Below are 12195 nucleotides of genomic sequence, written 5' to 3' on the forward strand. Positions count from 1 at the left end.
TTTTCCAACAGTCTTGAAGGAGTTCCCAGAGATGTTGAGCACGTCTTGGCCCTTTTGCCTTCACTCTGCTGTCCATATCATCCCAAACCATCTCGATTGGGTTTAGGTCAGGTGACTGTGGAGGCCAGGTCATCTGGTGCAGCACTCCATTACTCTCCTTCTTGGTCAAATAGCAGTCTTACACAAACTGGAGGTGTGTTTGGGGTCATTATCCTGTTGAAAAATAAATGATGGTCCAACTAAACGCAAACCAGACAGGATGGCATGTCGCTGCAGGATACTATGGTAGCCATGCGAGTTCAGTGTGCCTTCAATTTTGAATAAATCCCCAAAAGTTCAACCAGCAAAGCACCCCCACACGATCACGCCTCCTCCTGCGTGCTTCACAGTGGGAACCATGCATGTAGAGAGCATCCGTTCACCTTTTCTGTGTCGCACAAGAACACGGACATGGACTCATTAGACCAAAGCACAGATTTCCACTGGTCTAATGTCCATTCCTTGTGCTTCTTGGCCCAAACAAATCTCTTCTGCTTGTTACATTTCCTTAGCAGTGGTTTCTTAGCAGCTATTTAACCATAAAGGCCCGATTTGCGCAACTCGGATGAACTTATCCTCAGCAGCAGAGGTGACTCTTGGTCTTCCTTTCCTGGGGTGGTCCTCATGTGAGCCAGTTTCGTTGTAGCGCTTGATGGTTTTTGTGACTGCACTTGGGGACACATTCAAAGTGTTTGCAATTTTGCAGACTGACTGGCCTTCAGTTCTTCAAGTAATGATGGACTGTCGTTTCCCTTCACTTAGCTGATTGATTCTTGCCATAATATGATTTCTAACAGTTGTCAAATAGAGCTGTCAGCTGTGTAGCAACCTGACTTCTGCACAACACACCTGATGGTCCCAACACCATTAAGAAGGCAAGATATTCCACAAATTAACCCTGACAAGGCATACCTATGACGTGAAAACCATTTCAGGTGACTACCTCATGAAGCTCATCACGAGAATGCCAAGAGTGTGCCAAGCAGTAATCAAAGCAAAGAGTGGCTATTTCGAGTAATCTAATATATGAAACATGTTTTGAGTAATTTCACACTTTTTTGTTCATTCATAGCTTTGATGTTCTCACTGATATGCAATGTAAATAGTCATGAAAATAAAGAAAAACCATTAAATGAGAAGGTGTGTCCAAACTTTTGACTGGTAGTGTGTTTTATACTATCATATCTATTATTATCTATATATAATCTATATTCTATTCTATATATATATATATATAATATATACACACACACACACATGCTATATACAGATGCTTGTGACAAAACTATATATATATGTATATATATTTTTTTTGACAACAGAGACTGCAGTTTGTTTTGTGTGATACTGTGCAACCCGATCTATGTTCTGTGTCATGTATTTATTTGTTGTTTGCATGACATGTTGTTTTTGAAAACGATGACTTAGGTCCAATATGTCAGTCATTTTTAGGGGTTTCTATTGCTCTCAGACTTACTCATGGCATAAAGAAAACTGATATTTCAGCACCACTTCCCACATAACCATGTTCTCTAATGCAGCCGACAAGTTTAAATACTTGACCAACAGTGTTTTACAGGAGGTTGCTTTTGAACAGCTGTTCTACTGACACTTCTTTTTTGTCTTTTCAATGCAATTTTCAATCTATTAAGACTTTTTTTTTGCAAAGCTTGTATCACGTTTTATTCTTTCACGTAATGGACAGGACATGTTTAGTGTAGCTTAGCTTGGCATAGAGACTGGAAGTAGGTGGAAACAGTTAGCTCAAACTCTGACAAAAAACAAACAAACTTTCATTTCACTGTTTCAACATTTATCAAAGATATTTTCAACAGCGCAGAGGCTTCAGATATTCTCCACTCTCCACTCCGCTGCTGTGGCAGCAGTAATCAGGGGTGCAAACCAGGAGAGAAGTAATTAGATAAAATATAATTTGTATTGAGCGCTTAGTCACAAGACCAGTCAGACTTGCCCTGTGACTATAAAAAGCAACAGATTTGTGGTAATAAACAGATCCACAAATATAACTCACACTTTTAGGTTCAGTTAACAATAATGTGATTTAGTGAAATCTAATCTATTAAATCTGATTGCAAAAAGGGCTGCTCAATGCTATGTCATGTTATTATATATGAGTTATAATTATCATTGTAGATATTTTGATGTATACCAAAGCCCTGCCTGTATTTTTCCTGCTAATGAACCTACATCAAGTTACCAATACCGGTATTTACAGTGATAATATTTCAATACTATTCAATACAATTTTAAAGTACTTGTTCTTTAGTAGGCAAGCAAACTGTTTTAATAAAGTGCCTTTTGAAACCACAGTCACAGTATGCTGTTCAATGCAAGTATTAGGTAGCTATATGTACTTTTCAGTTTTCACTCAATTAGTACTTTGATACTTCATGTAGTTGCTTAAATTTTAAATCCAGGATCTTAACTTGTCACCGAGTACTTTTAGAGACTGTAGTGATTTGAATACTTCTTCCATCAATGTGTTATTTGCCACATTTCAGATGCTTTTGAGTTATTAGCAGTTCCAACCCTCTCAGATGGTTTTATTTAAGTAAGATGTTTTATTATTTCATTTAAAAAAAACAAGCAAAGATGAGAGAAATGTCCAAAACATGAAAGCAAAATTACGTAGCATTAATCATCTCAGATTTATCTTGGGACCCTCTGGAAGGGTCAGACCAATAGTTCAGGAACCACTGGACATGGTATCCAACCATGTCTGAAGTAGTTAAAACTAGTTTTACTTTGACCAGCTCCAGCAACAAAAAATGTATACATTGTTGCAATCTAATAATACCATAAAATAATAAATCAAACAAACAGTATGTTTGTCTGCAGAATGAGAAGCTAGCTATCTAGTGGTTCAGCTGCGGATTGCAACTTAGTCCCTTCCCTTCTTGCAGAAAGTACATTGGGCGTGAAACATTTGAAAAACATGAAGGGTACTATCTGGAGCCAGTGTTTAAGGTAACAAAAACATACAATTTTTTTTTTTTAATATTGCTTGAGCAGTAATTCAAACACAGATATGTATATTATATTATGTTTCTTCCATAATCTGTAAATAGAATCCCTTAAATCTGACACACTAAACCTTTAAATAAAGGATCTGTGCACTTATATTTCACAAGAACTGCTCCAGTATGAGCTCAACATCTCTTTTATCACTCCACAGGTGTGAGGTTTTTGACTTTAAGTGAAAACATGAAACACACAGTTGGTCAAACATCAACATTGAACATTTATTTCATATTTTTATTCTGAAAAATGCTGAAAAAAAAAAACAACAAAACAAAAAAACAGATGAATTTCCTTAAAGTGGGAACTACATTTCAGGCAGTTCCTGAGGAAAAACAAAAACAGAAGAAACACTGCTCTAACTCTGCCTTCCCAGTATTGTTATACAGAAAAGTGACCAAAAATATGCATGACCCTCAATACATATAAACCATGGATCCATTACTTTTATGTATTTACAATATCATCATAAAATAAGATCTATGGCAAGAATCCCATTAGGAAACTCTTTTTTTTTTTAAAGTCACATTCAACCAGTCCACTAGCACAGCCTGCTGGTCACGTGATATACTGCACTCCCAGTATGTCTGCACATACTACAGCATTTAGTCCAGAGCTGGAGAAAACAAACTAGTCTACACACGTGTGGATATCTTTTCTTACAGGAATTACTACAGAAACATTTAAAGAGGAAGAAATTAAACAATATTTTTAGCCTGATGAATCACATCAATAAATCCGTCAGTGAATGTTGGGAATGCTGTTTCAATGCTGAAAATGATAAAGATATTACAAATGTGACTCCATTAGATATTTTAAGTTGCCTGGTACATACACAAATATTTCATTCTTGTATCATAAATAGAATGACAATAGCACTCATTTAACATCAATCTACACAGACTTTTGCTTGACTTTATAATACAACCACATTCTGTTGTTGGAATAGTAAATCATATGATGTACATGGAAGACAAATAATCACATTTATTAATAGATCCAGGCCTGCTGGTTTGCTCGACACCTTTGACTTGATTTAAAATCAGTTCATAGTGACGAGCAGTGTGTACATAAGGATATAGCCCCAAGTAGGACTGCTCAGTCACTATCTGCAAAGGTATTTTTTGAAAAATGGAGCCTGGATCATAAATTTGGACTACATATGACAATACTGAGAGACAAAAATGTACCAGCCAGTCAGTGAAAAGCAAGAACATTAACTGATCACAGCTGACAACCAGCGTGATCAGGTCAAAAAGAGCTGCACTTATTTACTTCTCCTTAAAAAGAGGAAAATTAGATCTCCTTGAAAAAGGAGAGAAAACCTTTGTGCCAACAGACAAACTGGGAATGACATTTAACAATTTAACGTCCATAGTGGGTCAAAGGTGGATTTAATCGCTTTTGGAATTTTGTTTTTGACAAAATATTGTGAACATCACATAGAAACATCATTTAACGATGAAGCAACGGAATCACAAACACTGCTACAAAGGTGAGTCATGTCAGGTTATTAGCATCAGTCACCCTTAAGAGGTCTGGCATTCGAAACTACCACAAAATCATCTCCACCCATATTGTGGGAGTATTGACCAAAAAAGGACTGAAGAATGGTTTTATGTCAAGAGAGATACTCTTGACGTCATGATGAAACACATGCTAGGAAAAAGGGAACAGCATTTACAACAAAGCATAAAAAGGATATGATGAACATACAGTCCAGGTTTGAGAATACTGCTGACTGTATCAAACCTGACCCACGTTCGTGGCAGAGTTTGCAGTGGTGATTTTGTTACTTCCAAGTTCAATTCTTGGTCTACAGTTGGTACACAAACCATGTAAAGAATAAAAAAAACCAAAAACCAAAAAAAAAAACAGGAATTTTCTTGATACCACTAAGCTCTGCATCTGCAGCATCAAGCTGCCACACAACGCTAATAAAACAAATGATGAACATGACTTCAGAAGGCAGATTAGGAAGTTCATAGTTTATTAAAATTCTATATGGTCCAATCTAAATGAGTATATAAAAAAAAAAACAGTTGAAATCAATGCGAAATTCCTAAGCAAGTGTGAGTGTACATTGCATGATCCAGTGTACTCTACTCATTTTTCAAGTTTATTACAAGACAGCAATCTTCGACCCTGAAAGCAACTCAAAGAGAATCATGAGTATTTCTCAGAATAAAACAATGAACATATCGCTTTTTGCCTTGCTACCTCTACCTGTCCTTTGATAAACCTCTGAGAATAAAGAAAGAAACTGAATGTTCCAAATCTCCAGCGTGGCCCAGCCACCATGAGGTCCGTTAACAAATCAGATAATAAATACAGGCATCCATATGGGCTACAACAGCAAATATTTTTGAAACAATTTTCCTCATGCATACACACAAGCATACGTCTGACTGAGATTATGAGCTTTCTAAACCCTCTTATCTACTCTTAACAGTTACTCTTTACAGTGCAACAGTATGGCAGCAAATGGATAGCAGTGCTTTCATTAAAAAAAAAAGGAATGGAAAATAAAAATATATACAACATTATGGAAAAGCAGTAGTTTCATCTTTTGGTCCTGCGTCCATTACAGACAGAACTGCTTTTTTAAAATGCTTCCTCATATCAACAACAGTAGTTTCCACAAGACGTGTGAAGGGCTGTGGGAGGAAGGGGGAAAAAAATGGAACAAGTATTAGGATTTCACCTGATACTGATAGGTGAGGTGTGGGTGAAGCTCACGCCACACAATTATAATCAAATCTGAGCCTCTTCTTATGCTTCAGAATGTTGAATCTGACCCTTTACCGTTCGTTTCAGACATCATCTTTCCCCCCAAACATGTTTGATAATGTTGGGCTGTATCTGTTCAGACGCTCAAAGAGTGACTAGGTCCCAAAAATATATCATTTACGTGACCATAGCAACATCCAGTGGGAGGTGAAAAAACAAGAAAGGGTGCAACATTAACAGTGAACCAGTTGCCTGAGGCCAATAAAAGACAACACCGCTGTCCAGACTGAGCCACAGAAACATACAAATGAAATTTCACTGACAGCTGAGACACGGTCACAAAAAAAATAGAAGTGGTTATCGGCACAACAAAGCTAATCACGAGGAAGTAGGTCACCCATTCCTTTTTTTTTGAAGGAGGAAAGAATTCCCCCTAATAAAACATGACTATATAAAGCATATCACACATATGTCAGCATTTCACCAGTTTCCTTTGAAAGCCACAAACACACGCTCGTTGTTCTGTGTAGCATTATTTGCAATTATGTTAGTACACAGCATGGGCGGAGGCGGGTCAGGGACTCTTAGTTGTAGATGTTAACAGAGAAGTGTGTTGTTTCTTATAAATGACAAAAGTGTTACGGCTAAAAATATATTTGTGGTTACAGCATGGGAGTGGCTTCTTTCAGGTTGCTTATCAGTATTTACCAAGAACGTTGCACGGTTCTGTTAAATGTTTCAAAAGGAATATTTTTGCATGTTAAACAGCTTTAATTTCTCCTACAAAAACAAAGTCGACTTTTTTTCCCGGCTTATATAGCTTTGGGGTAGTGAAAACTCTCAGTTCTGCTAAGAGATGAAAAAGCATCTCTCACCTTGTTACAACTGGGAACCTTCAGACCCTCCATGCGCATATCCCCCTTTAGATTTCATCTGGGCCTGAACAAGGTCCACCTACAAACATCAAGGTGTAAATGTTAGTCAGCTGAAAATGTTTTATTTGTGACTCTGAATATTCTGAAAAGAGGACATAAAACTTACTGATGCCAATCCCAGGCCCATGTCCCCCGAGCCTACATGTGTGGTGTGAACAAAGTTTGTTGGCTCCCCGATCATGGAGCGATCGATCCGTCGCCGCCGTTTCTGAAAATGAGTACCATAAACCTAAACTCTTTTTTTCCCCCCACATATCATGCTTAATACATTTAAAAAGGTGATATTAATTATCAGTGGGACGGCAGAAACAGCAAACACCAGCTGAGTGTACTCGTCCCTCTCCTGTTAACCTCCTGAAACCTGCACTGTGGAGCCGAAACCGAGACAGAGGTTGACATTCATGATTCCTTTTATCTTATCTGTTGGTGAACAGACTGGCCGACTACAACTGATTGTTCTCTGCCAGAATAATTAACCTTACTGATACAAGTAAGACAGTGACATCTGGTTAGCTAGGGGCCTTGCTACTTTCTTTTTTAATCTATAATTAAAAAAAGAGGATGTAATATCATTTGTCTGCACTCAGACCAGTGTTTCTACAAAAAAAAGTATTTTAGAATAGTGAACATTCACGTTGTTAAAGTAAATTAAAGATATACGTGCCAGCACCTGAGAATTCTGCTGTTTAGTAACCTAATTTGATATAAGCCAAAAAAAAACTATTCATACCAACTTCCATTTCAAACAAGGCAAAATTACGTCATTACAATCCATCCTCCGTGTTCATTTCATACTCACAGGTTGTGGCTGCTCTGCAATGCAGCAGCTGAAGCAAACCCAGAACTCAGTCATTCTGAGGCTGACGAAGAAGCCGCAGCAGTTTCCTCTCCCTGTTCAGACGTCTCTTCACGTCTGTCTTCCTGTTCAGTGTTACCAGAGCCACAAACACACGGCGGAAACTGACGACAGACACGGGCAGCTGGTTTATCCTGGGTAAACTGTTGGCACAATAACTGTTCTGTCCCCAACACAGGGCGGCACACTCCTGTCGACATGTTAGACGCAGAAAAAACAAAATCAATACTTTTTCACTGAACACTGACATACCATAAGAAATTGGTTATGAACGTCACATAAACCATCACGCCTAAACTTTGGATTAGCATCTTGTGGGCATCATCTTGAAGTTATGAGTAGTTCAACGTGGTTAATTAAGTGGCGGTTTTGTGTCTTGCACTGCGTTTACTTAAGATTTGACCTCATTGCCAGAGGACTGACCTGCTTAAGGCTGGGGCATTTTTGTACTTAAAGCTTTCCAGTGACTTACATTTAATTTTTTTTTTTATAATAAACTGCTATTATCACATTTACTACACTGTACATATCAGGTCTGTGTAGAGTAAAGTAGCTGTACAACATGACAGACTGAAATCAAACAAGAAAAATGTGCAAACATTTGTGCATCGAGTCTTAATTTGAAATCTCCAAATGGAAGAAAGTGGGTCAGCGTGTGCTACTGTGTGATCCTGAGCAGTCACCTACTACAAAACCCAGGTTGTCCAAGTGATCGGTGCGTTTCACTTTTCCTTTTTCTAAAGTCATCTCTTGTGGTAGGCAGCTGATTCTAACCTCAGGCTTTCACGGGGCGCTGATCAGCAGATGTTGCGGTGATCATCACGCCCTTACAAACAACTGCAGCCTTGACAAACTATACATCTCTCCCTGGAGCTGAACAGACTGGACAAGAGATGGCGAATGGGTGTTTTTGATTTAACGTGTGCACTGCTGAGAAAAGTACAACAACATGAGAAATGCATGATTGCTTTTTAAAAAAAAAAAGTTTATCCAGAGCAGCTGCATGATTAGACATTTTGATTTGTGTCATGTCAGTGAATAAAATGGCTTTGCTGTGTATAGAAAAAAAAAAAAAACAGGATCAGGTTTTGTTTTTTTGTTTTTTCCCCTCCCTGCAGTCATTATTGCTGTCAGGCAGGAGGAAGCAAGAGGATCAAATGAGCTGCCAAATGCATAAAGCTCGCTGACAAAGTACATTTTCCTAATGTGTAACTCTGGCTGACATCTCACCTGTTACCGTGCACACCACGTACAGGTGAATCACGTTTATTTCAATGTGTCACACAATGAGTGGATGAGCTGCCCTTCATTTCCGATCGTGTATTTACAAACATATTAACGTTATGTAACCGCTGCGGTAAAGACTCCCCCCTTTCACACGGTGTGTCCGGGCTTAAATCACAGCTTGCTCACAGTCCAGCGTAGCTCCTGATACAAACACAAGTGTTTAACAGTGGGATAACATTAAATATCTCCGGTGAGGAGGCGTCGTCGCCGTTATCAGCCGCTAGCACCGTTAGCTCCCCGTGCTAACGCTCACTAGCTCCACTGACAGCTAGCTCGCCAGGCTAACCGCTTTGTTTTGTCGAAAGTGTGACTTCACAGCTCGACAAAAAACCAGCCCGGTGTTCACGGAGGTGTTTACCGGCTGCCTGCTGACGAAACCTCAAACAGTTACCGTGATATTAAAGCGGATAAACTCACCAGATGTCCGTCCGGTCTGCCGGATGAAAGCGAGCGATCGACTGAAGAAGAATGCAACAAAACCAGGAAGTCGGGCTCGTTACGTCGCCCGACTTCCGCTGAGCAGCGTGACCACGTCCGTGTTGGACCCACGTTTCTCACAGACAACACAAGCACGCGTCGATTAACGCGGTTTTATAATTACGTTATTCAAGATGAGGCCGCTTACAGACGAAGAGACGAAAACGATGTTTGAGAAGCTGTCGAAGTAGTAAGTGTGCTCGCCTCGCTGTGACTCAGTACACAGAGTTATGTGTTAGCATCCCCTCGTTAGCTTCTGCGTGTGATCCGTGTCGCTTCTGCCTCTTCACAGCATCGGGGAAAACATCAAACTTCTAGTGGACAGACCTGACGGCACCTACTGCTTCCGACTGCAGAATGACCGTGTGTACTACATGAGGTAATCCAGGATACATGCTCAGGTTTCTGTCGTTTGCTCCCCACATGGGTGACACGCTCGCATGTGACATTGTCTCTTGTCCACAGTGAGAAGATCCTCAAGTTGGCCACCAACATTTCCAGGGACAAGCTGGTGTCAGTGGGAACTTGTTTTGGAAAGTTCACAAAGACCGGTAAATTCAGACTGCACATCACAGCTCTGGATTTCCTGGCGCCCTATGCAAAGGTGACTATGTGTGCATCTTATTATTTTATTATTTGTGCTTTCACGTCTATCATCTGAATCCTCTTGGATTATGTCACCACTGGAAGATCCCACTCCTGATTTATACTGACTGGCATGTGTGCCACAGGAAGATGGCATGTCACTTGCACTGTGTTAAACTGCCAGGTCATGTCATAACATTATACTAGTGGATTAGATTAGATTATACTTTATTTATCCCACAACGGGGGAATGCACTTGTTACAGCAGCAGAAAAGTGTGGCTCTTCCTGAGGTTTCTTCCACATTTTTTCCCTGTTAAAGGGTTTTTGTGGGCACGTTTTTCCTCACTCAAACTGAGGGTCTAAGGACAGAGGGTGTCACTCCCTGTACAGATTGTAAAGCCCTCAGAGGCAAATGTACTTTGGGCTATACAAATAAAATTGATTTGATTTGTAATATACACTACAGAAGTAGAACCCACAGAAATTAAACAGACAGAAATATCTATAACCTACACAATAAAACACGAAAAACAATCAACCTTCAGTACTGAGGATGGAAATGGCATGATATATAAAAAGTATTGTAATGTAAAGTGACCATAGTGTAAGAAATATTGCAAAGGAAAGTGACCATGGTATAAATAATAATAACCGCAGGGTATAAATGAAATAAAATAGAAGAAAAAAATTGCCAATCTGCAACATGCCACTAATTCAACTGCTAATGTTAAGTAGACGCCCCAATTTACTTTAGTACTAGTAAACAAAGAATGCCATATGGCAGTAGAACAACAACAGCTTCTTAGCAATTGTTTAATTGCCGACATGTTGACTTGAGACAGTAGGAATAGCACAGGTGTTACTAACAACATTAAAGGCCCAATACTTACTTTTCCAGTGTTTTTATTTTTGATATCCATAAGAAGTTATATTTGTGGTTTTAAATACCAATAAAATCACATCAACATATGCTTCTCTCTGGAGCGAGCTCTACAAGAGCAGGCCGGTTTGTGTAACATTCTCTTTTTTGTGTGTGTGTGACGTTAGGTCAGCCTAACCACAAGTAACACATAGTATCCTGCACGGGTGAGGTTGGTGACTGTATTTGTGACATCACAACCCTATCAAAGGTCTGGCAGCACATTTAAAGCCAGTTTCTGAATACAGGGCTGCGTGGATTGAGTGTTTTTATAATTCAGTAGTATTTATATAGGACCTGGATAAATATTGATCAGAGTAACTGGGCAATAGCGAATGTTTGTGCCAACAAGTCAAGTATACTCATGCATGTATGAATAACTTGAAGCTTTTCTTTTATGTCTTTAGTTCAAGGTGTGGGTGAAACCTGGAGCAGAGCAGTCCTTCCTCTATGGGAACCATGTGCTGAAATCTGGGCTCGGCAGAATCACTGAGAACACTATGCAGTATCAGGGAGTTGTGGTTTACTCCATGGCTGATGTTCCCCTGGTAAGTTTTGTGACTATCATGTTTGTGTTGCTCATATGGTTGAGGATATAGACCAATACGAGCTTATGTTCCCGCTGGGAGCACTTTTGCTGAAAATACACATGGGATAGTTAACATGCTTCACATTAGATGTTATGGTGTGGCCAACAGTTACTTTTCTTCACAGCACAGACATGATCTATGTACCAACAGGTCAGAATATCATATTTCCTGCAGGGATTTAACTTTAGGGCATATGACAAACAGATTTTTATCTTTGTCCTCATGTGTTATTTCTCAGGGTTTTGGTGTGGCAGCAAAGACCACCCAGGAGTGTCGGCGGGTGGATCCCATGTCCATTGTGGTGTTTCATCAGGCCGATGTGGGGGAGTTCATCAGGAATGAAGACACATTGACATAAAGATGCATCAACAACTGGACTGTCAAACTCCCCTTTTCTTAATTTCATACCCAGATCAGCTGCCGTTTTTCTTTTAAAAAAAACAGAAGTGGTTGGATAAGCACCTGATTCAAGGGCGCCTTTAATAGCAGAAGTAAGAACTGGACCATATTTCCAATGTAGTCTCGGGACTGAAACAAAGACCTCTCTATTGACTCACCTTGGGATACTACTAATGTGCTATCTTCAGGATTCCCCTGTCACGGAGCCTCCCGATTCTCCCTTCACTCAGTGTTTGAGTCAGATCGTGTTAAACTGAAGGGGAATGCTTTTGTGTTTCTTTTGCAATGTCATCTTTCAAATAAATCCATAATGTCTTTGTATTTCTGTCTTTGCAAG

At 39.5% G+C, this 12195-nt stretch overlaps 2 protein-coding genes across 2 annotated transcripts; one reads left to right on the plus strand and one right to left on the minus strand.

Moving 5' to 3' along the window:
* Positions 1 to 3288: 3288 nt before the first annotated feature.
* Positions 3289 to 9433, minus strand: cdc42se2 (CDC42 small effector 2). The gene is made up of 5 exons (XM_010734415.3): positions 9304 to 9433; positions 7543 to 7789; positions 6850 to 6951; positions 6684 to 6762; positions 3289 to 5735 (listed from the first exon to the last, which is right to left on the minus strand). Exons 2-4 carry the CDS (start codon positions 7594 to 7596, stop codon positions 6688 to 6690), a joined length of 231 nt encoding a protein of 76 aa, XP_010732717.1. The 5' UTR covers positions 7597 to 7789; positions 9304 to 9433; the 3' UTR covers positions 3289 to 5735; positions 6684 to 6687.
* nip7 (NIP7 nucleolar pre-rRNA processing protein) lies at positions 9419 to 12179 on the plus strand. Its single transcript, XM_010734418.3, has 5 exons — positions 9419 to 9553; positions 9656 to 9742; positions 9829 to 9967; positions 11277 to 11417; positions 11698 to 12179. The coding sequence occupies exons 1-5, from the start codon at positions 9498 to 9500 to the stop codon at positions 11815 to 11817; spliced, it is 543 nt and encodes a 180-aa protein (XP_010732720.1). The 5' UTR covers positions 9419 to 9497; the 3' UTR covers positions 11818 to 12179.
* The last annotated feature ends 16 nt before the right edge of the window (positions 12180 to 12195 follow it).

The sequence above is a fragment of the Larimichthys crocea genome, chromosome VIII (assembly GCF_000972845.2).
Source record: "Larimichthys crocea isolate SSNF chromosome VIII, L_crocea_2.0, whole genome shotgun sequence".
In the NCBI taxonomy this organism is placed as follows: Eukaryota; Metazoa; Chordata; class Actinopteri; family Sciaenidae; genus Larimichthys; species Larimichthys crocea.